General features: G+C 42.3%; 1 protein-coding gene across 5 annotated transcripts in view; it reads right to left on the bottom strand.

Annotated features, from left to right (window-relative positions):
• Positions 1–1,043: 1,043 nt before the first annotated feature.
• The window catches only part of CARMIL1 (capping protein regulator and myosin 1 linker 1), a 311,565-nt gene continuing 284,957 nt past the window's right edge, over positions 1,044–27,651 (bottom strand). The window contains exons 33-38 of one of the 5 annotated variants that reach the window (XM_025442784.3): positions 22,662–23,091; positions 15,767–15,848; positions 14,263–14,475; positions 11,266–11,406; positions 8,762–8,911; positions 1,044–2,100 (exon numbers count right to left, since the gene is read on the bottom strand). In XM_025442784.3, coding sequence (XP_025298569.1) covers positions 1,964–2,100; positions 8,762–8,911; positions 11,266–11,406; positions 14,263–14,475; positions 15,767–15,848; positions 22,662–23,091 — 1,153 coding nt within the window. In that variant the 3' untranslated portion in view covers positions 1,044–1,963. Of the gene's footprint in view, positions 2,101–8,761; positions 8,912–9,246; positions 9,272–11,265; positions 11,407–14,262; positions 14,476–15,766; positions 15,849–22,661; positions 23,092–27,651 lie in introns of those variants that run through there. The other 4 variants (XM_035710597.2, XM_049105886.1, XM_035710598.2 and 1 more) reach the window with 4 other exon arrangements.

Genomic DNA, 27,651 nt, shown 5'->3' with positions numbered 1-27,651 from the left:
AGGATTCTTGCTAATTGCCTGCCTCCCTGGTCCATAGGCTGTATCTGTATATACTCCAGATCTTTCATTATTGCTTACAAATCTGCAATGGCTCCTATTTGCATACAGTTGAGTTCCATTGCCTAATACAGGACCAAGGCCGGCCACTACCTGGCCTTCTCCCTGTTCAGCTCCTGTGCCGAAATCCAGAGAGAGATTTCAGGTGTGGTCTTTACCAGATACTATTCCAGGTGAATGTGATCTTGTTTGCTCTACGATGAACCAGAATTCTGCGCTTTATCTCCCCACGACTGCATCTGGTCTAACATGGGTCATATCGTGTATTTATGGGGGACATTACTATGAATCAAAGTCCCTGTATTGAGGAAGGTGTTACTTCAAGGCCCTGTGCAAATATCACCTCCCCTGAGGCCTCCTGAGCATCACAGACAGAATAGACTCCCCCTTCCCACTGTAATCTGTTGACCATGAGTGTAGGCTCCATCATGCTCTGTACGGCCGTTGGCTCATGGAGGCTTATCTTTATCCTGTTTTTCCTACTTTGATAGCCATTAGAGGTGTCTTTTCCTATGGGATCTATGACAGCAGGGCTGCATTTGGAAGAAACAATCTTTTTTATCTGTCTGCACAGAATCTCATGCAATGGCAGGAAACCACATTTCCTGGCACTCAGTCTATGCCAGGTGTGTATGTGTGTGTGGGGTGGAGGACAGTCATGTCACACATGCCCCGACTGGTATGATTCTTCTTGCCAACAGTCAACCACACTGCTTGTGATTTCAAAACATTTATCGTTCATGCTTGTACCCCTTGCATGACCCTTGATTTGAGGTAATGGGAAGTGGATCAAACTCAAAATATAAATTTTTTATTAATTTCATGTTTTTCCCTAAAGGTGAGAGCAAGCAATGGATTAGCAAGCTACATTTACTTTGAGTATAAGAAGTTTGGTTATCTGGCATCTGTGATCAGGATTTTGGAAACAAAAGTTTACCACCACAAAGCCAATCCTCACTTGAAAAAGTAACCAGAGAAGGTCAAAATTCCACTTGTAAAATCATTTTATTGGTATAAATATACATATGAATAAAATACCTCAGCCTGTAATGTAAGTGAATATTTGTGAAATGTCTTAAAAAGAGTAGTGTTTTGATTTTTACAGGTGTCAAAGTATTCTTTGTTAAAATCATACATTAAAAGCTAATATGCAGACAGAAATTAAAGGCTTCAAAAATCACGAATATTCATAAAACTTCATTCCAATCAACTATGTACATTCACCCAGGCACATGGTAGGATCAGCCATGGGCCTCTCTCTGTGTTCAACTGTGCTTCTTGATGATACTGCAAAGGTCACACCGACCAAATTTAAATTTACAATTCCACATCAGGAAGGAAGAAGTTCCCCATGGGAGAATGTAAAAACCATAGCCGAGATCTAATATATATAATTTATACAAATTATTTATTAGTGTGCTTTGTTAATATACTTACACTGTGCAATTGCATACATCAAGAATAAATTGCTCTATTGAGTCAAGTGCAGATTTGACATGGGTACCTGCAGCAATACCCCACTGTCAGCCGGTGGTGTTACCTGTGTATGTATCCAGTTACTTTGTTTACCTCCAAAAACTCATCTTGCAGGGCAAACTTTAGCTGCCTCAGAGAAAATTCAAGTACAGCCCATGGATAATTGCTGGCATTCACTGAAGGCATGTGAAGGAATGCTTCAAAATCAAATGCCATGGGTGAGGAGAAGACCAAACAAATGTGTTTTGATCCCCTTCCCTGCCCCAAATGGGTCTGTTTCAGTTTTCAAAAAGTCAGTAAAGAAAGAAGGTGAAAGAAAAGAAAAAAGCACCAAGAGAAGAGCGTCGGAAGTAGGAAGAGGTGTTGTCCTCGATTCCTCTCTAATGGCTAACAGAGCACCCTGCGCAATCAGAATTCTGCACAGGGACCTTTACACAAAAATAAACTCTTTTTCTGCTTCTTCCCCAGAGTCACTAGACTTGCTGCCTTGGTGGCCATCTTTACTGGAGGACCATGGCTTTTGCTCTTGGTACTCCTGGGCCTGCTGGCCCCAGCTTCTCCTTGAAACTGAAACAGAAAGAGAAGGACCTCATTAGGGTCAATACACACAGTACAATCAGTGGTCTGACCAGTGATGGGGTGAGATGTGGGGGCCCCGACAGGTGGGAGGGCTCACAGGACTCAGGCACACACAGCTTACCAACTATGTTTAGAGACTTGAGATGAAAATTAAGAACAGACCAACAAAAACGGAAACGAAGTAAAACAAGAGAACATAGAGACCCCAGTCTATGAGAGGACAAACCTGTCATAGCTGTGGTTGAGAATCTGGGGTGAGGGTGGGGGAAAGAAGGGGACCTCTGACCCTGCACGCCCCGCCACCCCTGGTGCGGCCGAGAGAACAGGACAGACAGCCTGGCAGAGTTGCAGCGGGACAGATGTCCTACTTGATGCCTTCTGCCACCATCTAGAGTTGGCTGCCTCTGCTTTGGGGCCAGGATGGGAGGAAGGGCCCAGCAATTGTGCTCAGGCCTTTCTGAGCCTCAGCAAGCATCGGTTTTACTCTCTAGGAAATGAAGAATTTAAAGTCTTGTGAAAAAGGAATGAATCCTGCTGATGGTAGAGTCAATTTGGAACTAGGCTCCGGATAATAGAAGTTGCCAGTCCTGCTGCCTGCTCTGATCACACATAAATGTGAAGGATCCCCTGTGGCTTTACAAAGTGATGATGGGAGGATAATTAGTGGAACTGAGCCTTCGGTATCTGTCATGTCAGGCACACTCTGCTGTATGATTGCTACTCCTCCCAACTACTCTGGAAGGGAGGTTTTGTAAAACTTGGAATCTGGATTTAAACTGGATCTCTCTCTTGGGTCACCTGGGCAGCTCAGTCGGTTGAGCATCTGACTCTTAGTCTTGGCTGATCATGATCTCAGAGTCCTAAGATGGAGCCCTGCATCGGGCTCTGTGCTTAACTGAGTCTGCTGGAGATTCTCTCTCCCTCTCCCTCTGCCTGTCCCGCTGCTAGTGGGCTAAAATAAGTAAGTAAAATCTTAAAATAAAAAGTAAACTGAATCTTTCTCTTCAAAGACCATGTTCTTTACAACTAGAACTCAGCTTCACTGGTACCATATACCTCAAGGCTATTAAGGGTTATTACATATTACTCACCAAGCCTATTGTACAGATACCACTTAAGCTAAAAATACCATACCCCCCATGTGTATTGCTTAAAAGAAGAAAAAGCTTCCTTATCACTCAGAAGTTCAAACGATCCAACCAGGAACAGGCCTGGAGAGTAACAGGATTCATCTGATGCTTCTCATCAGCCTGATTTTAGCATTATGCTAAAAATTCATCTTGCCAGGAACTAGCTATTTAAATGCTTAATTTACTAAAGAGTGTTTCAGGAAGTAAAAGCTCCTGAAACCTAATAGTCAAAACACAAATATAATAAAGTACTTCCCTTGCAAATATGGTTGTCAGGGCCAGATTCTGATCTCTAGACAATCAAAATTTAAATTTGGTTAATTAAATTAAAGTGGAATTATCCAGTATTCTGAAAAGGATAAACCTTTCAAATCTCATCATAAAAATAAGTATTTTTAAAAAATTTGACCTCTTTTTACCCAACACTTTTGAGTAAATTCTCAGATGGAAGGGAAAAGTGATAAATATCACAACTGATTTTATTCTTTAGTTTGTATTGTGTAAAAAAAAAATTTCCTTTGAGAGCTGTCAACAAATCAGTTTGGGGCAAAAGGTAAATAATTTTCTGTATATAGCTTGTCCTTTATCACAAAATCAATTTGATAGTAATACACAGAGTCCTCTAACTTTTCAGCTTCTGCATGTGCTATGAACAGGAGAAAGTAGAGCAAATTTTTATCTTCATCTCGAAGACACTGCAATAATCTGACCCCAAAATAGAGCATTACTAGGAACATCATGCTAGAAAATTCTCTTCATTCCCTTTTAAAACCAAAATGAATTGTTCTTGTGTATCAAGTGACTCAAAAATAAATTTCCAACATTCTAGGTTCAAAAGAAGAAATAAACATGGTGATACACTGCTTATTTGTCTTCAGAGCAAACATTATTTCCTCTAATTCTTAGATTAAAAAGCTTTTCATCCCTCCCAGTGGTTTAGTTTCCTCAAAATCCCAGGCCTAATTCATGTCTGTGACATCAGTGTCCTCTCTAAAAATGGAGAAATTCATGCTATCCACAATGGTTATGTCACAGGTAAAAACCGACCAAGGTCACTGGAGTGCAGAGTACTGAAATTCAGAGAGATCCTACATAGGAATCTCCCTGCAGAAAGCAGACTGTCCTTCAATCCACATTCAAGTGACACTGATTCTGAGTCCTCCAGGGCTGGGGGGCAGGGGTGGGGGTGGAGGACGTGGCAAGGACACAGCAAACATTAATAAGTTAACAGGTTGGATTTTAGGTTGGTGACACAGACCTAATACCAGTCATGAAGGCATAAATTTTAATCTGTCCAATATGGTCACTGAGAGGAATAACAACATGGTCTTTCTAGAGGCCTGACAAAAGCAATTCACTAAGGCAGTGACTCTATTTAAAAATTCATTTTAGGGTCTCCTGGGTGGCTCGATTGGTTAAGTGTTTGCCTTTGGCTGAGGTCAGGATCTCAGGGTCTTGGGATGGAGTCTGGCATCAGGCTCCCTGCCCCTCCTCCCACTCATGCTTGCTCTCTCTCAAATAAAATATCTTAAAATAATTCATTCTCAAAATATTCACTTTCATTGATTAAACTCTACCATTTGTGAATGTGATCATGAGACAAGCAGCGGGCTGGCATTTCCTTACATGGCAGGGAGGTCAACGAATGGACAAGAAGAGCAAGCAGGTGATATCAGGGAACGAAAATCAGACAAGTAGCCAATGTACTCTCAGAGCCTCTCGCCTTCTCATTAGTCCAAATCACTGGTGCAGACAACTTTGTAGGGAGAATGCTCTTTGTCAAGTTTGTTTTCCAGTCCTTAGGCAGCATCGATTTGATTACATATAAATAGGATGCTAATTACAATTTTATTGAGGTAGGTTTGGTCAAGCTTCCACTAATGAATACTCCAAATAAGATTATGTCTGCTTGAAACTTAAAACTCTAGAAATTATTTTAAAATATTTAGAAAATCCAGGCTTTTTACTAATTCAGATGAACCTTCTCCTACACAGTCTGAGTTAATGCTTGACTTTATGCAGGATTAAAAAAAAATCAGATTGTTTTACTACACTTCTCTAATGCAAGTATCTGTACAGTTAACATGCTGGGGGAGCTGTGTGTGTGTGTGTGTGTCTATACAAGTGTTTCTTGCTATGCCACGTACCATTAAAATTATAAAAAATACCCGAGTAAGTGAACAGGTAATTTATTCAACACAAACACTTTGCGTATATTCACACCTCACCTACACTGCCAATGCCTAGTACAGAGAGGCTCAAACATGAAATCTGTCATTCTTAAAGATGATTTGACTTTGTATATATCACACATGCAAATATTTATGTGTATAGACATGTGCTAATTTTAAAGCTTCCAAAATGTGCATATAAATTCAGAATGAGAGATGCATTTGAAAATTGGAGCTTTTTTTCCATTTTAAGCTCCACTGACATTCATATTTCCCAGGAGGAAAACATGATGACCTTAAAAATAACATTTGATAGCTGGCTCTGTTTTTTTTTTATATACTTTCTGGTAGGAGCCCAAACAGCTGAAAATTGATAAATTTCTTTTCAAGAACTTATATAAGGGTAGTAGAACCCAGTTCTGGTGAAAAAAAAAAAGTAGAATGGAGCACCAGCTTACCAAAAGCCATGCCAACATATTGGTTGGCTACTGGTTGGATTATATAAGAATCAAGTGACATATAAAAGGAATCTTAGAAGATGGGCTGAATGAACAGGATACATCATGATACACACAAAGACAAAATCAACAATTTTTTTTCCCAGAAAATAGGACATACTCTAATGAAAACAACACAGCTTATAATGAAATGCACGACAGGAAAGCACAGGAAATTCCAAAGTTACAGATATTTCCAGGAAAAGAAAGTAAGCATTGTACCTGTGCATACTAACAGAGCCACACAATTAAAACAGTAATCATGATAAAAATATGCAGCATGCTTTGAGAACAATAGCCTCTGTTTGTTACATGGATACACGATTTAGGGAAAGAAGAAAGCTGTTTTAGCATAAATGAAGCTGCTCATAAAAGATCCAAAGGAAAGGACACAGCATGGTGTAACAGAATTGCTCTGCACAAAATGCCATTTGTTAACCAGGAACTAACTATTCAGAAAGCAGACTGCTTTGCGGTTCTCAAGAATGAAGACAGGCAACTGCAGGAATCGGCACTAACAAAACAAAATGAAAATCTTTTACATAAATTTACTTTAATTGAAGCTCCTGTAAAATGGCTTTTTTGGTTCCTGTCAGTATTTAAAGAAATCAAGGTAGAAAAGCAAATACAAGATGGTCCTGTTGACTTCCATCGAACTTTGATGCAAGCCCAACACAATGGGGATTGTAAACCAGAGAGGAGGTCATGGAAAAACCTGCGAGAGGCACAGAATTTCTTGCCTTCCTATGGTTTGGCTTATCCCTGTCTTCAACCTCCTTTGACTCTATCTCAAAGCCTTCCTGCAGGATCAGTGTGGTCCTGGGGCAGTCTCCTTGAGTGTCGTGTGAGGCGCTTTCAGTGGCTTCTCAGAAGAAGTGACACTGCATCGCATCAAGGTTCTTTGTTAATAATCAAGTGATAGAAGTCAGTCAATACAATAGTTCAAAATGCAAATTTCCCAAATCTAGAAAAATCTATGTGACTTTATCAAAAGAGACAATATAGAGACAGAACTTCTGACTTAATGTACTCTAAAAGTAACTCTGCCTCTCTTGAGAAAATAAATGTCTGAGGTGTTTATGTAATTTTTCTATCACTTGAAGATAAGAGATTTTTTTGAAAATGTCAGAGAAAATCCCTTGTAGAGAGAAGAGTTATTGTTAGCCTGTGTCTATAAAGTCCACCGTACAGAAAGTCCATGTGCATGCACGTGTGTGCATTCCAATAAAACTTTAAGTACAAAAGCAATGGGACATAGTGTATTTTATTATTATTATTATTATAGGGTCAAACAGGATTCTGCAGTAGTGGCCATGGAATCACTGTTATTTATTTAAGTTTTTAACTGAAGTATAGCTGACAGATTATTTAGTTTCAGGAATCCTTTAGAAGCTTCTCCTGGCCCAAACAGAATGTTTGTATGTGACCTACACTGTGGGTCATGTCCTTAACTTCATCCAATCTACTCCATCATCTAGCTAGTGTGTGCCAGATACTCAGCAAGTCAGAGCACACGGCTCATCCAACGGCATTGCCCAAGAAAGTTGGTTCCAAAGGTTGTTGCTTGTGGGGGGACCAGTAGATGCTTTATCATTGTTTTGGTTTTTAAACCTCTGTCAAGGAAAGTCCTCAAAGACAACAGTTCTCACTTGAGGCCCTGTACATAAGTCAGTGGGTTGTTAAGCTGTAAGGTGGGTCATAAGACATATACTATCAGTAACACAGTGCTCAAGTTTGAGAATAGTTTATCCTCTTGTAGTAAAGAAGTTATTCCTACAATAAGATCACTTCACTGACTGGCCATCTGGGGTGCTTTCTTAGAAGGCCATGAAGGGCGTGGGGTTATAGCTTGAATACTGGGCCACGCCATGCCCTTAATCACTGGGAGTCTAAATACACTCACATGTTAACCCCTCAGAGTTTTACAGGAAGAAAAGTACCCTGTTTCAAGGGAAAAAGTACTTCAAAGGAATCTTATATATCAGAATATTTTATATTTTTTCCCTTCTTTTCTTTTATGATACTTTTAAGACTCCCTTTCAAAGATTTTTCAAGGCAAATTTATAAAAAGTTATCAACCAGCAAGATCATAAGTACTGAGTCACAAAAAAGACGTTTTGTCTCTGAATCAGCTACACTTGCTCTAACATTTCCCAATGGAGATGAAAGCCCATTTGAAATCTGTCTTTTTTTGTCTCCTGGGGCTATCTCCACCTGAGCAGAACACCAGAGTTTACCACAGTATCAAATGGAAGATGGGTGCCAGAGAGCAACTGCTATAAAACTGAATAAACCATTCTTAGAGGTTGAAAAGTTAATTGGTACTTTCTCCTTCTCACTAAAGGGTCATCAAATGTCCAATGGAAGATCGTGGGCATGGTGTGAGGTCTAGCTTTTTACTGATCCTTGCCTGAAAGAGGGTAAGGTAAGATGGTTAGGCCAATACTCTCGAAAGGTAGAAACTCTGTTACTCTATGAATTTCTGATCCAATCCCAATTAAAATCTAACAGAAGAGTAGAGAGATAAAGAGGACAGGAGGCATGATCCCAAATATAAAAATAAACCTACATGATCAAAAAATTTGAAAGGACAAGTCACCCTACTCAGAAGTAACTTGATTCGCATCAGGATAGTTTGTAATTTTAGATTTTTAAGTCAATGCTTTTTGCCCCAAAAGGAAGGGAAGGACCATCCTGTTGCCATTTCTGATTAAAAAAAAAAAAAAAAAGCAATTGTATGAATAATCTCTGAGCCGGTTGTAGGATAGACATTATTCAATTAAAGTCTGTTTTTGTTAGTGCCAGTTTGTAAGCTTTGGGTCAGTGAGGGATGATAATCGAAGGCTCTAACCATTTGTTGGCTGTGACTTCCTGTGCCCAATTGCATTCACTTCCTCTTCCGCAATGGTGGAGTACAGTTTTGAAGATCTTTTCCCTCCACTGGAAGGCTTGTCACTGTCATGATCTGAATGTCTTTTGTAATAATCTCCTCTTTGCACTACTGAGGAAAAGGGATTCGTTTTACCCTTTATATTAGCAAATACATCAATGTGCCGACATTAATATAAAGAATACTAATACTAAAAATTAAAGTACCAGAGAACCCACCCCATTTAGGATGTAAGGAACCTACAGCGTTGGTCCTACACAGATACACCATTATCTACAGAATTCAACAGCCAACATTATGGAAATGTGGTGCAAAATGAGGTGAGCTCCGAGTCTGCCCCCAAAAGGTGCTAACAAAAGGCCCCTGGGTTACCAATTTGATTTTATGATGGGTTAACAAAAATCACATTCACTATGGAATAATCCAGAAGAATCATAGCAATTTACCTGTTTCAGAAATTAGTTGGGCACGCTAGTCCAAAGGGAGGCACAGAACAAGGAAATGAAGTAACCAGCATGAATAATGCACAAGAAAATAGGAATGAGCACATCAGGAACATTTTCTAATGAAAAAGACAGGGCTCATAAGTGGCTATCATTTCTGGGCCAGCAGGGCCTGTGAGCTGATAAATAAATTGAAGTTGAACTCCTATCACCTTGGATGTTTACATACTGTTCTCAGACTGCGTGTGTATTTTCAGTTCAATTTCAATACGAGGTGACATCACCAGAGTGATCTCTGTGGTTAACTTATTATGGATCCCAGATGCAAACTCTCCAGTCCCTACCTACAAAGTAGATGGGGCATGAATCACTCATAGCGTCTGCTCTCTGCAGGGTGAGGGGTGAGAAGAGGAACCAAACATCTACCCCAGAGCTCTGAAATGTCTAAAGAGCAAATAAGTTCCCCAGGAAAGAACACCTGATTCTTCCCAAAGCAGTTAAGGGCATGCTAGTGTTGTTCATCCATTTTAACTGGAGGTGCGCCATGTTCCCTGTGCTCAGGAGGCTGGTGGGTACCTCGAAGCCTTGTTTTAATCATGAGCATCTAAAAAACATCACTTTCCATAAATGTCAAGCAATTTTCAAAACGTCCTTACAAGTAAGATTGCAAAGTTGGCAGCTGCAGAAAGAAGGGAAAAAGAGGGTAGGAGCGGGGGAGGGGCTGCCAGGGACATGTACTGGCTTGAGTGAGTCTGACTGGACACCACCGAAGGTTCTTCTTTCTACACTAAGACTTCCAAGGGCTGTGGCTGTAACACCAAGCCCTGTATTTGTTCATTCCATGTAAGAGGACTAGAGGCCCCAGCTACCTTTCATGGCTTTAGTTGGTCTGTTTGACATGAGTGGTTTATCGGCTTTGGTCAAAACCCTATCTTCTTTTACCGATAGCCAATAAGCTATAAGCCAAAGCTTATACCCACCAAATGAACCTGCAAAATGGAGAGGGGAAAGCAGGGAGTATTATTATTTTTTAATTTATTTTTTTATTATTACTCTCCCAAGTCACAAAGATAGTACTCAGAAATACTTTCTATTAACTGTGACACAAGACTACCATTAATAAAAGAAAAAAATAAAAGAAAACATGCCAATGGAGGAAGATGTCAGAGCCAAAAAGTTTAAGAATTCTGAGGCATCAGACATCTAAGATAAAACAAAGCAGCCCGAAACCATAACAAAAGCCATCTGGTCATGGGTAATGACTCGTGTGGCTCTGGAATTTCTTTATAGGCAGGGGCTTAGAGATGGCAATTATATTACTTTTTATGAAGTACAGAACCCAAAAGTCAATGATGTATTTGACAGAATGAGGGAGGTGGGTGAAAGGAACGGTGGATGCTGAACCCACCCCAAAAACCTCACCTCTACTGATCACTCTTGATCTGATTCTGGGAGATGGTACCCAAGTTCCAGGATATTCTTGCTCTGCTGCTACCCCAGCAAATTAGAAGCAGCAAACTGGGTATAGTGATTTCCTGAAAGTCCATGAGAATAAGGAATGTCTGACCTCATGATGGAGCAAACATAAGGAGCTAAAGGTCTCTCGGGCCTGCAGGGCTGCTTGTGAGCCACAGCAATGGTAATTTACAACCAGTACGAGCTTTTCTTGTAAATAAGGGGACCTAGAGGCCTGTAAGTAGCACCAGATGAGTCACAAAATATTGAAGGCATTCCTTACCTGCTGGGAGCCAGTTCAGGAGCACCTAGTGATTACAAAGAAGTTAAACCTTGGGTTGGGGTGTCCAGTATGCCTTCAATCTCTGTGTATGGTCCTTTATTAAGCTCCAGTGTCATCAATAATGTTGAATCAAGTTTCTGAATGAGGAAACTGCTCTGGTTCCAAAATTTTATTCGAAGGGATGCTGATTTAAATTCTAAGATATTAGTTAAGTCCAAGATTAATTCCTTTCTCTTGAAAGAACTCTCCTTGGAGAAAGTGAACATAAAGAAAACATTTCTTACCTTCCTGGGAAAATGTCCTGGGACTGGGCTGGGGGCTACTCTGGCCATCTCTCTCCTTGTCCGAAGGAACTTTTTTCAGGACAGGTGGAAGAAGAGCAATTTTAGAGGAGCCGGGGCTGGATGGAGAGTCTGGGATGTCCTCTGGGGAGACACAAACACATGAATCAAACTGTTCCACGAACTGGATTCCTAAAACATAAGCCAGGTGAATCTTTAAATACTAACAGCCAATAATTTTTTAAAAGCATCATCGAATTTTTCTGGCTGAAACTTAATTTTGTGTTCCCGCAAGTAATATCTACAAACAGTAGGGGAAAAATAATTAAAACTCATGAAAGGTGAAAAATCTCTAAAACTCACAGATAGAGGTGAATTTATCTTACAGACGCAGAAAATTTTAATGAGCTGATACTTGAAAATTACACTGTAAGTGAACTCAATGTTCCTTCTGCCTCAAGACACACAACCAAAAGACACAGAAGCTGTTGGATTTTCTTCAAATATGTAATATTTATGATCTCCTGCCTCTACCTACTGATGAATTCAGTGAAGTGGTCATGAAATACAAACAAACATATTCCTATGGAATGTGGGTGCATGTACCTATCTACACATACTGAGAACACCACGAGTAACTTGGAATCACTGACTTTTAGAACCAAAAGGACTTTGGTGATCACTGTATAGGTGAAGAGATTAATAAATGAACTGTTGAAGGAAATGATGACAAAATTGGCTATGATTAAAACTCTAGTTTCTTAATTCTAAAGGCTGTTCTATTTCATTTTAGGAAAGGATTTAGGAAAGGATTTCCTAAATTGTGCTCCTTCTTCTGCTCTGTTGCTGGCGAAGTTATTTGAACTTGGCATGTGTGTCTGTGTGTGTGTGTACAGAGAAGATAATTTTTGGTTAGGTTCTCCTCAGCCTTCTACTTCCAATTCAACTCTCCTACATGCTTCACTACCTGAACAGGACGCAATAGAGCTCTCCCTGCCCAGACAACCTCTCAGAGCCATGGAGAGGAAATGAGAGAACGGATTTCAAAGTGTCTGTTGAATTCTCAAGTGCTATAAAAACAAACTAGTTTGTGCATTTAAATCTTGGTATACTAAGTGCTAAGAAACAAATGAACACATTTAACAAATAAATTGAAAACAGAAGCTCCATGCCACAGAATATTGGGAACCCAGATAGTTTGACATTAAGAATTTCCAACGGGGGAGACGAAGCACTCTACAAGCAAGGTCCATTTTATGAGTCATTCTCAGGCAGCCCAGGTGGCCCGGTGCTTTAGCGCCGCCTTCAGCCTAGGGCGTGATCCTGGAGACCCAGGATCGAGTCCCATGTCAGGCTCCCTGCATGGAGCCTGCTTCTCCCTCTGACTGTGTCTCTGCCTCTCTTTCTGTGTGTGTGTGTGTGTCTCATGAATAAATACATAAAATCTTTTAAAAAAAAAAAGCCATTCTTTTACTGCAGAGCAGACTAGAGCTACACCTTGCTGATGAAGATACCAGCCTGCTTTTGACTCATTGAAAAAAAATTTTCAAGTGTTTTTTTGCCTTCATTCTCCCCATTCTTTCTATTACGACAATATTTTGTGCGCATAACAAAACGTTTTATGTTTCTCATCATAACAAACTTTGGTTTGACGTGATTCCACTGTCCTTCTGTAGCTGTGAGTTGGAGACTGGGCTTTGGGTTTCTTTAAGGACCAATGGGCTATAGAGATCAGCAAGCTTAACTAGCTGGCCGCTTGGTGAATGAAAGACATGTTTGAGGGAAAATGGGAAATACCCACAAGTGGAATAAGTTTGGGTATGTGCAACACTGCTTTTTTTCTCATTTCCACCCAGTCCTCTGCATGTTGATGAATGACCATGATGAGCCGCGTGTCTTACTTTCTAGTATGCACACCCATGGTGGGGGAGGACAGCGGGACTGGTACCCCCACAGCTGGGGGAGCCCTAGTGTCTGCCTGCTGCTCACCAGCTGTGGGACTTGCCATACTGAGTGTCTCTGGGCCTCACATTCTGCATCTGGGGAACAGAGCTGTGGTGGGAAGATTAGAGGTTTATCCACATTAAGCACTTACAACAGTACCTGGCACAGAGTGAAGTGTTCAGTTCAGATTAGCAGTAATGATGGTGATGAGCATAATCCGACTATATGTATATAATCTACCCTTATTTGCCTAATTATTATAAGAGAATAAAGTGAAGAGGTGATATGGGGTTTATTATATTATCTATCTAAAAATTCTTATAATAGACCACTGGGGCAAACAAATAACTTTTAAAAATTAAAAAAAAAAAGAAAAGAAAAGAAAAGAAAAAAGGACCTGATATGAAATACCAGTTGCAGGAGAGAATAAGGCAGTGTCTAATCCATTTCTGATATTTTTAAGTTTCTTCTATCATCAGTTTTTCTAAACAAGAGTCAGAAAACTTTTTCTGTAAAAGGCTAAACTGTCCACATTTCAGGCTTTGCAGGTCAAACGGCCTCCATCAAAAGAACTCAGCTCTGCTACATTAGCACAAAAGCAGCTGGAGACAACACGTATACAGATGGCTTGGCTGTGTGCTGCTAGCGTTTTATTTACAGAAACAGGCCCATAGTCTGCCAGGCCCTGTTCTAAACCCTAAATCTTTCACAGAATATTCGTGGTGCCCACCCCTCATGCAAGGCCTTTTCTGAAGCATCTGTAGACTCTGGAGACAGTTCTCAGAAAGCCCAACTGAGCCCTGCAGATGGGCCAACCTAACACAAGACTGTTTTCTCTTTGGCCCTCTAACCCAGGGCCTGAATGCAGGGATAGTCCCAGAGTCCTCGCGCCTTGGTGTCAAATAATGAAACCCTTCAGCCTTTGTTCCTCTGGAAGCCACTGTCCAGTTTCTGGGACCCCTCCTGTGGCCGTGTTCACCAGCAGCTCCTGGAACTGTCTGTGGGGTCCTGATGCAGCTAGCCCTGCAGGCTGCCCCTGCCCAGCACAACCCTTACCAGGCCGTGAGGTGGTTCTTGGTTTCTGCGGGATGGTGGGCCGCGCTGCCAGGCTGGGTTTGGGGGACTGCAGGAGGGGCTTCGGGCTGGTGGGTGTGCTGGACGAGCTCCGGGACCTGGAGCCCACATCCACTTTGGGCTCTGCTTTGGCATTCTTTTCTGGTGTTCCCAAAATGAAGCGGTTCTCCGGAATGCCTGGGTGCAGCTTAGGCACTAGTGAAAATGGGTACAAAAAGCACACTTTATTTTAACATTCAAAGGTGAGGGGCACCTGGGTGGCTCAGTGGTTGAGCATCTGCCTTTGGCTCAGGGCGTGATCCTGGGATCCTGGGATCAAGTCCCGCATCAGGCTCCTTGTGATGAGGCTGCTTCTCCCTCTGCCTCTCTCTCTGTGTCTCTCATGAATAAATACATAAAATCTTTAAAAAAAATCAAAGGTGAAAGAAACAAATTATTTAGAGCTAGGAGAGTTCTGGTCTGTCTGTTCTGTCTTTTCTCCCCATGGATATTTCAGAACTGAACCATGTCGTTCTAGCATGCTTGTAGAATCTAAACACGCTGTTGGAAGACTACAGCTCTTTGTGGAAAATCAATGAACTTAGTGCTACTCTTCTGATCATTCCTGACTACTCCACAGATGGCAACCTTAAGTTCAAGCGTGTCCATGTCCATACTAACATATGGAGAGGATACAGTGCTTAATGCATCTGAAGCACTCAGATCTTTCTCCGATCTGGCACGAATACAGGCAGGTATGACCGTAAAACTGTAGGTGCCTCAGTTCTGGACAATCATCATCAGGCAGGGGTCTGGCTGCGGGTCCTCAGTGAGGGGAGTACACTGACGTCCACAGCCTCCCATTTAGCAAGAACTGTGGCAAAGGCTTCAGGGATGTAATCTCATGCCCCACCCTTGCCCTGCTGTTGCCTTAAGCATGCAGACAACCGAATGAAGCAAGAGGGTTAAATGTGAGCTACATTCCAACTCTTCCTGCAGGAAGACATTCCAGCACAACACGGGAATTTCAAACAGCAAAGTGAGATTTCTGATGCACAGTTTGTAAGCCACCCTCTGGTTCCCATCAAAAGTGTCTTATTCTTTACCATACCCAAAAAGTCAGAGGGACAAAGGATATTAGATATTCATGCTGAAAGGAAGGGACACTCCTTCATATCAAACAAATAGACCTTCTACCTACCATGTGTGGCTTATTTTTAACATCAGACATGCCCCTCCCCCACTCCTCGGATGTCCACAGTTTGAGAGCTCTTATCAGAGGCATTTCTTCCTTTTTGGGAAATTGGAACTGGTGCCCCTTCCAGGCACACAGCTCTGGGAGTGGGAGATGCCGCTGAGGTGGAGCTGCAGCAGGTGAAGGGATGTGGCCTTTAGGTGCAGGCTGACAACACATTCTCCTCTCTCATTTCTATTTTTCTTCTGTCAACTATGTGTGACTCTGGAACCAGGAGGGAAAGTGTTCTTCCTTAGGGGGTGATGGTCTTACCTGCACCACCTCCATCCAAACGTTCTGTGCTGCCCAAGGCCAAGCTGGAGGAATCCTGAGAGATGGCATCATTCCCAAGCTTCTAGAAAATTCAAGCACACAGCCCCAGCAAAGTGCATATTTATTTAAAATGTAAGAAAAGAAACAAAGCAGAAAATAAATGTCAACAAATAATGGCCCCTTTACTGTTGTCACACTGTGTCCCACCTCTCTGTGTCCCTGGGTGCCTGCTCCTGGGACAAAGCTTGGAGGAACAGGTTCTTTTATGTGTTTATAATCAGGGTTCTGGGGTTCTGGAGTGTGGCCAATGCCCCAGAATGATCCCCCCGGTGACAGGTACATGGGCTCAGGGGAAGCCAGTGAGCTTGGGGATCGTTTCTGTCTCCTGTGTTTTGCTTTTGTTTTCTTTTTTTGTGGAACACCTATAGAGGCTCTGCAGCCCCTGATGCTCCAAGCAACAAGGGTACTGACGCTCTGTGAGTTGACAGGATGGTCTCTCCAAGTTGAGTTCCCAAAATCAAAATTTGAAAGCAGTGGAAACCTTTTCAACTTCAATGTACAGGATAGGTAAAAAGGGACTGTAATAGGCAGGGCCTTTGTTGCCACTGAGACAGAACCACAAGACCACAAGACACAGATTTATCATTTAGGAGGCAATGGACAAACAGGCCAGAATTAATTTAAAAAACCTCAGAGCAGGGTGCTTGGGTCTCTCAGTCAGCTATGCATCTGCCTTTGGCTCAGGTCATGATCCTGGGGTCCTGGGATCGAGCCCCACATCGGGCCCCCTGCTCAGCAGGGTCTGCTTCTCCCTCTGCCCTTCATCCCAATCATGCTCTCTCAAATAAATAAATAAGATTAAAAAAAAAAAAAGAAACCCAAAAGCTTCAGGTGAAGGGGTTTATGACAGCAAAGGGGGGCAAGGTTAGACACCATCATCTCAGGGAAGGAGTGATAACTAGGGAAGCTAGGACTTGGCCTCTTCCTTGCAGTGCAGAAAGTCCACCTAAGAGGGAGGCATTTAAATACAAAAAGTTATCCTAAATGAAAAATCAAGGGTTTGCCTAATAAAATCTAAGTACTCTGTTGACAAAGACGGACTGTCTACATCCACCTCCTGTCTAGAAATATAAAGACGGTGGGCAGGTAGACCAGGAGGCTGATGACTCCTAAGGCAGCCTGGCCTTCGGCCTGTCCCTTCCTGCTCAACTCATACTTGTGCTTCTGACAAACCAGAAAAGCATGTATCTGGTGCCAGTTCCCAGCTTTCCACTAGTTTTGATGATACAGGAGGTGTTATCTGAAACACAGCTGAGATCTGACTTATGCATGACATTTATTGACTGGCCACAGCCATATACCAGCCAGGAGTGGCAGCTCCCAGGGAGGGCAAGTACACTGCAGCAATTCTCAGGGCTCTCTCAGCAAGACTCTGGGAGTTCCCTTAGGGGAGGCTGCTGAGCAGGTCTCTGAGAAGAAATGTGCACATGAGTTCTACAGCTAGAATGGGCACACTGTTTGGTGTTCCTATGTTCCTAGAGACAAGTGATCCCAAGGAAAGGGAGTCCCGTGCCAGGGCTGCAGCCAGGAAGTCCCCGCCTGGACCAGCAGGGGGTGTCCAAGCCCATGGACAGAGGGAGCAGTTCAGAGGCAGGGAGGGCCTCACCAACACTTGGCCTGGCATCCGACAGCCTCTAGAAGGCAGAGGCACGTGTAGTTGTGCTCAGATGCAGATAAGAAGGTGGACTATTCAAACATGGTCAGGATGAGACTATGTCAAGCAAGATGCCAGTGCACAGATTTAAGGAGACATCGCCTTTCAGCGCCAGGTGGGCACCTGAGAGCCAATGCCTCCTTGCACTTTGCACCCTTGGCGCCTCGCTTGCCTACATTAAAAATATAACCCAAGGAACAGTTTTTCTTTTTCCTTCCCAGCTGTCTGAGGTAGTTAACACAAAATACTATAAGGTCCATTGTTTTTGAGTGCAGGCAGCTGAGGAGGTGGCCCTAGAAGACAGGGCCTCTATGCATTCAGTACTTGTTATTTACTCTCCTTTGTTAAAAAATGAGAAGTGCCATAGCTTCACTTTCACGATTTTTTCCTTTTTTTTTTTTTTTTTTTTTTAAGATTTAATTTATTTATTTGACACAGAGAGAGAGGAAGCCCAAGCAGGGGGAGCAGGAGAGGGAGAAGGCAGCTTCTGGCTGAGCAGATAGCCTGATGTGGGTGGGGCTCAATCCCAGGACCCTGGGATCATGACCTGAGCAGAAGGCAGACGTTTAACTGACTGAGCCACCCGGATGCTCCGTCCTGGTTCTTTTCTTTTAAATACACGTATTAAATGTGAATAGTGTAAAGAAAATTATTCAAGAGAAGATTGAAGACACCATAAATTTTACCAACAGTATACTGACCAATGGGGCTTATGTTGCTAACTTTTATAAAGAATACAGTCATTTTAGAGGAAAATATTCTTTTACTAATTTTAAGGGTCTTTTTTTTTCTTTTTTTAAGAAAGAGGCAGAGGGTGGGTAGAGGGGGAATCTCAAGCAGGCTCCAGATGCAGTGCAGAGCCCAACAGGGAGATTGATCCCACAACCCGGAGATCATGACCTGAGCCAAAATCAAGAGTCAGGCATACAACCCACTGAGCCTAGGTGACCCTTCTTATACTTATTTTTGAAAACCTTTCCTAATATTTTATTATTCGGATAGAAAATCCTGACTGGTTTGAATTTTCAATACGGGTATACCTCATTTTATTGCACTTTGCTTTACTGCCTTTTACAGATACTGTTTTGTTTTTGTTTTCACAGGTTGAAGGTTTGTGGCATCACTGCACTGAGCAAGTCTATCAGTACCTTTGTTCCAACAGCATTTGCTCACCTCACATCCCTGTGTCACATTTTGGTAATTCTTAACAATATTTCAAATTTTTCCATTATTGCTATATATGTCATGGTGATCTGTGATCAGTGATATTACTACTGTAGTTGTTCTGGGGTGCTATGTTTACTTATGGCCCCATAAGGCAGTAAACTTAATCAATAAATGTTGTCCATGTTCTGATTGCTCCATCAACCAGCCATTCCCCCATCTCTCTCCCTCTCCTCAGATCTTCTTATTTTCTGAGACACAACAATATTGAAATCAGGCCAGATAATAACCTGACAACAGCCTCTAAGTAAGTGTTCAAGTGAAGGAAGAGTTACACATCTCACTTTAAATCAAAAGCTAGGGATGGTAAAGCTTAGTGAGGAAGGCACATTGAAAGCTGAGAAAGGCTAAAAGCCAGGTCTCTTGTGGCAAACAGTTACCCAGGTTGTGAATGCAAAGGAAAAGTTCTTGAAGGAAATTAAGTGTTATTCCAGTGAACGCATGAATGATAAGAAAATGAAACAGCCTTATTGCTGATATGGAGAAAGTCTGAGGGGTCCAAACAGAAGATCAAACCAGCCACAACTACCCTTAAGCCAAAGCTTCATCCAGAATCAGGCCTTGAATCTCTAAAGCTCCATGAAGGCTGAGAGAGGTGAGGAATCTGCAGAAGGAAAGTTTGAAGCTACTCGTGTGGATCATGAGGTTGAAAAGAAGCTCCAGAACCAAAAAATGCAAGGTGAAGCAGCAGGTGCTAATGGAGAAGCTGCAGCAAGTTCGCCAGAAGATCTAGCTGAGAGAATTAATGAAGGTGGCTACAGTAGAATACAGATTATCAGCGTAGACATACAGGCTTCTGTTGGAAGAAGATGCCATGTAGGACTTTTATAGCTAGAAAGAAGTCAATGCCTGCCTTCAAAGGATAGGCTGGCTATCGTTAGGGATTAACGCAGCTGTTGATTTGAATGCTCAGTCACCATTCCAAAAATCCTAGGGCCATTAAGAATAATGCTAGATCTACTCTCCCTGTGCTCTATAAATGGAATAACAAAGCCTGGATGACAGGATATCTGTTTAGAACATGGTTTACTGAATATTTTAGGTCTATTGTGGAGACCTCCTTTTAAAAAATTACTGCTCATTGACAATGCACCTGGTCACCCAAGAGCTCTGATGGAGATGTTGTTTTCATGCCTGCTGACACAATATCCATTCTGCAGCTTGTAGGTCAAGGGGTAATTTTAACTTTCAAGTCTTATTACTTAGGAAATACATTTTGTAAGGCTAAAGCTGCCATACATGGTGATCCTCTGATGGATCTGGGAAAGTCAACTGAAAACCTTCTGGGAAGGATTCACCATTGTAGATGCCATTCAGAACATTCATGATCCATGCAAAAAAAAAGTCAAAATAGCAATATGAACAGGACTTTGGAAGAATTTGACTCCAACCCTCATGGATGACTTGAAAGTGTTCAAGATGCCAAAGGAGAAGTCACTGCAGATGTGGTGGGAATAAGAAGAGAACTGGGATGAGAAGTAGAGTCTGAAGATGGGCCTAGCATGGCTGCAATCTCATGACCACACTTGAATGAATGAGGAGCTGCTTCTTAGGGATGAGCAAACCAAGTGCTTTCTTGAGATGGAATCTACTCCTGGTGAAGATGTGGTAAAGACTGTTGGAATGACAACAGAGGATTTAGATTATTACATAAACTTAGTTGATAAAGTAGTAGCAGGGTATGAGAGGATTCACTCCAATTTTGAGAGAAGCTCTACTGTGGGGAACAGGCTATCAAACAGCATCACATGCTACAGAATAATCATTTGTCAATGTGGCAGACTTCATTGTCTTATTTTAAGAAATTGCCATAGCCACCCCTGCCTTTAAGCAATCAGTCAGCAGCTGTCAACATGAAGGCAAGACCCTCCACCAGCAAGCTCAGATGATGGTTAGCTTTTTTTAATCAATAAAATATTTTAAAATTAAGGTATGTACATTGTTTTTTTAAGACACAATGCCAGTTGCACACTTAGCAGACTACAGTACGGTGTGAACATAACTTTCTATGTACTGGGAAACCCTGAAATTCATTTGACTCACTTTATTGCTTTATTGTGTTGATCTAGAACTGAACTTGCAATGTCTCCAGGGTCCACCTCTAAGGATTTTTATTATTGATGTTGTTTTAATCAAACACAAGATGGCGCCAAAAGCTCATTACTAGAAGCCTTGAACAACTGAGACTTCCAAACCATAAGAATTTTGTCACTTCAAGGCAATTTATGTATCAAATCCACAGCACATGGAAAAAACCCTCTAGCACTTCCCATCTTTCTACCAAAAAGCAGCTGTTCATCAGTGAAAACAGTGATAAAATAAACAGCTCGTTAGTGAAAACAGCACGTTTGTTGTTGTAAGAAATGCTATAAAATGGTTTGAAATTTAAACATTTCCTTGGGTGACTCACCAATGATATGATCGCAGTGTTTATTCTGAATTCTGACTAGGGAAGGCCACATGGTGCCTGTGTCGTCGAATTAGCAGAGGGCAATTAGTTACACGGTCCTCCCTTTGCACTTCCCTGAACCTTCTATAAGGGTCACTGAGTAAGAAGGGATCCATCACAAGGAAAGTACTGGATAACTAAGATTCTGGTGGGGTAAATGTAGTGCATAGCTGTAAAATCATGCGGGATGCAGGATTTAATGAAAAAAAAAATCAGCTGTTAAGTCAAATAAAACAACGCTCTACACCCTGGCATATAATACAGTTTAATAAATCAAGGATTCAATGGGGTGCATTGTTTTATTCTGATACTTCAAATAACAAAGATGAGCAATCTTCCTTTCTTTGGGAAATCCAGTTATATAAACAAAAAAGAGCTCAGATTCATGTACCAAACCCAAACTCTGGGCTAACATGGATATGCTGATCTTAGAGATCACACTGAAGCTATGATCTTTCAAGTAGCTACCAGGAGAAAGGAGAGATAATAGGGGGAAGGAAAAAACCCACAACGTCTATTTTAAAAGGTGTTCAAAGAATAAATGATGAATTTAGTCAGATTTGGAGAGAATAGGGCAATTTTTAAATGATCAAATTTTTCTTCATAGCAGTCTACAATATATCTCAATGATCAAGTATTCCATTAATTCTAACAGAATACCTTGACTTTCTTTCCTTTTGACTTTCAAATCTGGCAAGATGAAAAAACTGAAAGGCAGATCTACTTATATATAATTAGACTGTTGGTTTCAGGGGCACCTGGGCTGGGTAGCTCAGTTGGTGAAGTGTCTGCCTTTGGCTCAGGTCATGATCTAGGGTCCTGGGATGGAGCCCTGTGTAGCTCCCAGCTTGGTGGGGAGTCTGCTTCTCTCTCTCCCATGGCACTGCACCCCCACTCCGCTCATGCTCTTTCTCTAATAAATAAATAAAATCTTAAAAAATAATAATAAAAATAAAATAAAAAAAATTAAAAAAAAAAAAAGAAAAAATCTGGTTCCAATTTTTTTTTTTTATTTTTTTTAAGGTTTTTATTTTTAAGTATTCTCTACACCATCCATGGGGCTTGAACTCACAGCCCTGAGATCAAGAGTCTTTGCTAGCCAGGAGCCCCCATGGTTTCAGTATTCTTATTTGCCTCTGGCAGCTCTATCTCTGGTCACCCTTAGGTCTCAGTTTGGATGCAACAGACTCTGTCTTCTCCCCAGATCTGAGCATTTCCCCACAACACCCGTCCCAGGCTCCTGACTTGCACAGGTAGACAAAGGCCAGCAGCCTCTCTCAGTCAGTGACTTATCTTCAAGCCCTGTGGCTCTCAGAGGAGCGGGCCTCCGTGACAGAGGGAAAACCCAGCCATGCCTCTGTAGCTCATGCTCTGGGTTCTTTTGGGAAAAGGCTTTGGTTTCGGATTTTTATTTAACTGTATGGGCTCCTTCTGCTCATCTCTCTCCGGTAAAAACTGAGAGGGGGCAGAGCCACAAAGACAATCAGGTCAGGAGGGGCCCCCCTCACCTTGTGTGCACTGGCCGCTCTTCTCTCCTGCTTGGCCTTCATCTCTGCCAGCAGACCGCTGCCCATCACCTGCACCCCATACCTGCGCCCGGCCTGTGGGCTGCTCTTGCTGTCACTGCGCTCCATCTTGCCCACGTCCTCCTCTTGGCCTTCCTCCAGGGAGTCGGGCGTTTTTATCTCCTCCACCCGCTCCGAACTGCTGTTGTGCTCCACTGGCTTCGTGTCCTTCCTGGGCATGTCCAGGGCTGGACTTCTCATAGCCCCTTTGGGCGAGGACGGCTCGTCTGTCATCAAGACCGTCGGTGGCCGCTCAGATTTGGATCGAGATTTGATTAAGTTGAGAAAGCCACTCTTCCGAGAGTCTCGCTTCTTCTTTTCATCTCCTCCTTCACCAAGCTCATGGGACTCTGAGCCTCTTGCTGAGGATCTCCTGTGATTCAAAAGAACAAATACTGTGGGGTTTGCTGTAATTATAGTTCTTGCAAGAATCAGTCAAAATACAAATAGGGAGATTGCTGCTTATCTAGCCATTCTGAAGCAGTAAAAATTTTCATTTGAGGGGTGCCTGGGTGGCTCAGTTGGTTATGCATCTGCCTTTGGCTTAGGTCATGGTCTCAGGGTCCTGGGATCAAGCCCCCTATAGGGCTCCCTTTTCAGTGGGGAGCCTGCTTCTTCCTCTTCTTGCTGTTCCCCCTGCTTGTACTCTCTCTCTCTCGGTGTCAAATAAATAAAATCTTTAAAAAATTTTTAATTTGAGCTATTGTGCTTGGTAAATAGTGTGAAATGTTATAGTCACAGGTCAGGAGATGGAGGAACCACCAATCAGGAATGGGAACCTGAAGGTGTAGGTGGTGGGCCTGGGGGGCAGAGATGAGGTATTTTTGTATCTAAATGTTCTAGTCAGTTGCCTCTCCACTTGTAAGAACTTCTAGTAAAGCTGGCTCCTCAAAGACACAAGTGAGGGATGGCCTAATTTAATTTGACTGCATTGATAAGGGCCAGGTTTCCCCAGTGTCACCTGAAGTCCTTGCATCATCACTAAAATCACATCTGAAATTCCACCCTTAGTGCTTGACTTAAACAAGAATGTGGGTCCTTACTTAAATATAATACCACTGAAAAGGGTAACAGAGAGGGTAAGCTCTTCATTCTGTATGAAAGAGAATATTCAGGAATGGGGGAATGGGCAGGGAAAGAGCAACTCAAGGGGCCAATTAGAGGTCTCATTGGTTCCTTTCACTTAGAACTGGCAGACACAAACCCCATTAGGTCCTCTGTGTCCCCGGTGACATCACGGCCAAAGGTTTAAAGAAAAAACTAAGGGAGGGAAAGAAAGGCAAAAACAGCCAAGTCTGGAAGCCTAGAGAACTGAGAGTGAAAACAGACTTAATGGACACGGGAAAGCTGTCCTCTGAAGTGCTGGTAAGAGAGGGGAGAGGCATGGGTTTGCACGGAGCTCCAGGCACCCCTGGAAACAGAAGTGAAGGGGGACTCCAGACAGGGAGAGAGCCAATAGCCCATTCACTAAACCGTCAGATCCTCTCCCCAAACCAGAGACCAAAACTGCCCCTTCGCACCCTTTAGGGAGGGCGAGGGGCAGCAGGACAGCTGAGCAACGTGTGCCATCCTGAACACAGGTAGGTTCAGGGGGAGGGCTGCTGACTGTGGTACCTCACAGTAGACCTCTTTGTCCTAAGGATTATTTTTGGCTAATTAAGAAGTGGCAGACACCAGAGAAGCTCTGAGAACAGAAGTTGCTGTTTTGGAAGAGATGTTTATAAGAGAAATCTCCATTCATAAGGGTGTGTTCCTCTCAGCAGCAGGAAGAGATAATACATTTCTGGAAACTTATCAATGGAGAGGGTATGGCCCTAAATGTGCATAACCACCTTACCCTGTTTATAGGCCTTTTTCTGGTAATCTTCCCACACTTGTTCCCCGTCCCCTATCCCAACATCTTTCTTTTGTCTTTACTGAAAATGGTATTTCAGGTGGTAGCTTGAGCCATTTTGCGGGAACTACTCAGTTTTTCTAAGTCTCTCCCATGCATATAGAAGGTGTCCATGTTCTTGAACTTCTTTCTCCTGTTAATCTTTTATTATAGGAGTGTCTCAGCCAGGAACCTAGAAGGGTAGAGAGAACATGATCTTCCCTCCCCTACAATCACAAGAAAGCCTGCGTATTGGGGCAGTGATACTCCCAGCCTCTTTCTCTCATTATGGATCCCAAAAGGGGACAGCCAGGTTTAAGCCCTCCAAGAAGGAGATCAAATTTCCCAACAAGCTCAAGAGAAATGACCCAAAGACTCTGATAATCAGGGAGACCCTCGCCCAACCAAATGGTCCAAGAAGGGGACCCCTAGAGTGAAGTCCATCAGTCAGTAAGCCCTACTTGTTGCCAGGTGAACTGGAGGGTCCCCGCACCCTTGACCCAGCCCATCCCAAAGAAGTCGCTGAATGAGAAAAGATTCAAGGACAGACACACAACACAGTGGATAAGCGACATAAGCAGGAAAGTTTATTAAACCAAAAGTATACTCTTGAGGGTGCCTGGCTGGCTCAATTGATGGAGCAGGCAATTCTTGATCTCAGGGTTATGAGTTCAAGCCCCACATTGGATGGAAAGGTTACTTAAAAATAAAGTCTTTAAAAAACAAAACTAAGTACACTCTTGAGATTTGAAAGTAGATAAGGTTAAGAGAGAGCCAGCTGTGGTGTATGCAGGTGTTTGGGGTTCTACTTTATATGTGCAGTTAACAAGAGAGTAGAATTCATAATTTGGCACAGGGAAGCAGAGTTTCCCACCTTTTCTTCTTAACTTGCTCAGGGGTTTCCTATCATGGCCCTGCCATCTTGGGCCTGTCTGGTGTGATCCAGCTTCTCATGGACTGCTGCCAGGACAGGCCTCATACCTTCCCCACAGCTGGCCACCAGGCATCCCCTTAGAGCCTCAATGCTTCTAAGACATCAACTTCCAATAGCTCACTTGTGTCCTATTTCATTTCAAATAAAAGAGGAAAAAAACAAACAAAACAAAAACCTGTTGTGCCATCAGATATGCGTAACAGGAAAATGTGATAGTGGGAGTGTAACACTCAAAGTTGGAAGATACAGCTGGAGAAATCTCCCAGACAGTGAGGAATAGGGGGTTGGGTAATAGAAGGAATGAGAAAATGAAAGAGAAAAGATCAAAATAAAATAAAACAAAAATTAGTGTATTAATAGAGAAAACACATAATTTGAATAATGGATGTTTTTTTAAAAAGAATACAGAGAAAAGGGAAGAAATTATGAAAAAAAAATTTCAAGGAAAATTCCAGAACCAAAGGATATGAATTTTCAGATTGAAATGGCTCATGAGTGCCTAGCAAATGGGTTCAAACAAAACAAAACAAAACAAAACCTACCCAGAGCCAATCATCATACATTTCTGGGAACAAAGAGAAAATCCTCAATGTTTCCAGAAAAGACTAAAAACAAAAATATGTAACAAAGGATCAGGGCTCATGAGGACTTTGGATTTGTATGGGCCAAGGCCAGGCTGCCTCGAGATGGGCTGCTTTGGCATGGAGATTATTTTGAGTCAAAATGTCATCAAAACCTGACAGATTCCAGAAAAGCTCCTTACCTCCTCCTTGACTGCCTGAAAGAATTTAGCTAGAGGACCTGCTCCAGGAAGAGAGTTGTCAGCATAGAGAACTACATTACACTATGAGCTAGGGGTGGTGGATGGGGAAGAAGCTAGCAAGGCCTATTGGATCAAGGTCCTCCATGTCCCACTACCTAAGTGGCCCTGCAGACATGTGCTTCTCGAACATTTACTCTTCCTGAGAATTGTATTCTTTCCCTTTGGAGTCCCAGACTGTGGCTCCCTTCTTAGTTCAGAATCACATATATGCCTCATTCTGCCTGACGGTCTTTAGAATTTCATGTCTGAGTGGCTTCCTGTATGTACACAATTATATGTTATTCTATCCTGTTACTCTTCCTCATGTCAATTTGATTCTAAGTCCAGCCAGAAGAACCTTGAAGGGGACTGGAAAATATTGCTCCCTGACAGATTCTTATAGCAACAATAGAAGTTAGAAGGTAATAGGACCAGGTTTTGAAGATTCTAAGATGGATTCGATCTAGGATTCCATACGTAGTCACACTGTTAATCAAAATGAAAGACATATCTGCAAGTCTCCAAAATACCCCTCTCAAGCTGCCCTTCTCAGGAAGCAACTAGAGGAGGTCATCTGCCAAAACAGGGGAATCAAAGAAGGAAGGAGAAGAATTAGGCCAAAGGGAGCAGAAAAAGGACGCAGGTATGCAGCACAAGGAAGCCTCCAGCAGACAGAGACAGGAGGTGGCAGGGCCATAGCAGGGAACTGGGCCCAGATGCCACATGGGTCAGGTAGGTCAGGCAGCCATGAGGGATGTGTTCCAGGAGATGAAACAGAAGATACCTGAACACGTGGAGAGGAGATTAATACCTTTCTTGCAGATGTATGGGACACGGCAGTGGACAGGAATATGCAAAAGTAAGCATATGTAAAGGAGATGATTATTAACTACAGTGAACATAAAACACTGTAAAGGAGAGCAAACCCAAAGATAATGTAACTCAGTCATGAATATTCACAAGGAAAAGAGTGTGTGTGTGTGGTGAGGGGTGGGGGTGGTTAGCAGCAGGGTCACAGTGTATCAGAGCCAAATTATCATCCTCTACAGTGAGAAGTTAAGTCATGCTTGCTTTTTAAATCTGAAAAACAGGAAAGAGCAAAGAATGTTATTAAAAAATATGGAAGCACAAATAAACAGCTAAGGGCATAGGAATTAAATGCCTCTGGGGAATAGGTAGTGGAGAAAGAAACAATGGAATTTGTTTTTCTGTCTTTGTAGAACATCTGGCATTTTAAACTACAAGCATTTATAAGTTTGATTGTCAAACGTTCTTCATACTACCTGCAGATTTTACCCATGCCTAGCCTTTTACATATCAAACT

Source organism: Canis lupus, chromosome 35 (genome assembly GCF_003254725.2).
Source record: "Canis lupus dingo isolate Sandy chromosome 35, ASM325472v2, whole genome shotgun sequence".
NCBI lineage: Eukaryota > Metazoa > Chordata > Mammalia > Carnivora > Canidae > Canis > Canis lupus.
This window is presented reverse-complemented; position numbering and strand designations above follow the sequence as displayed.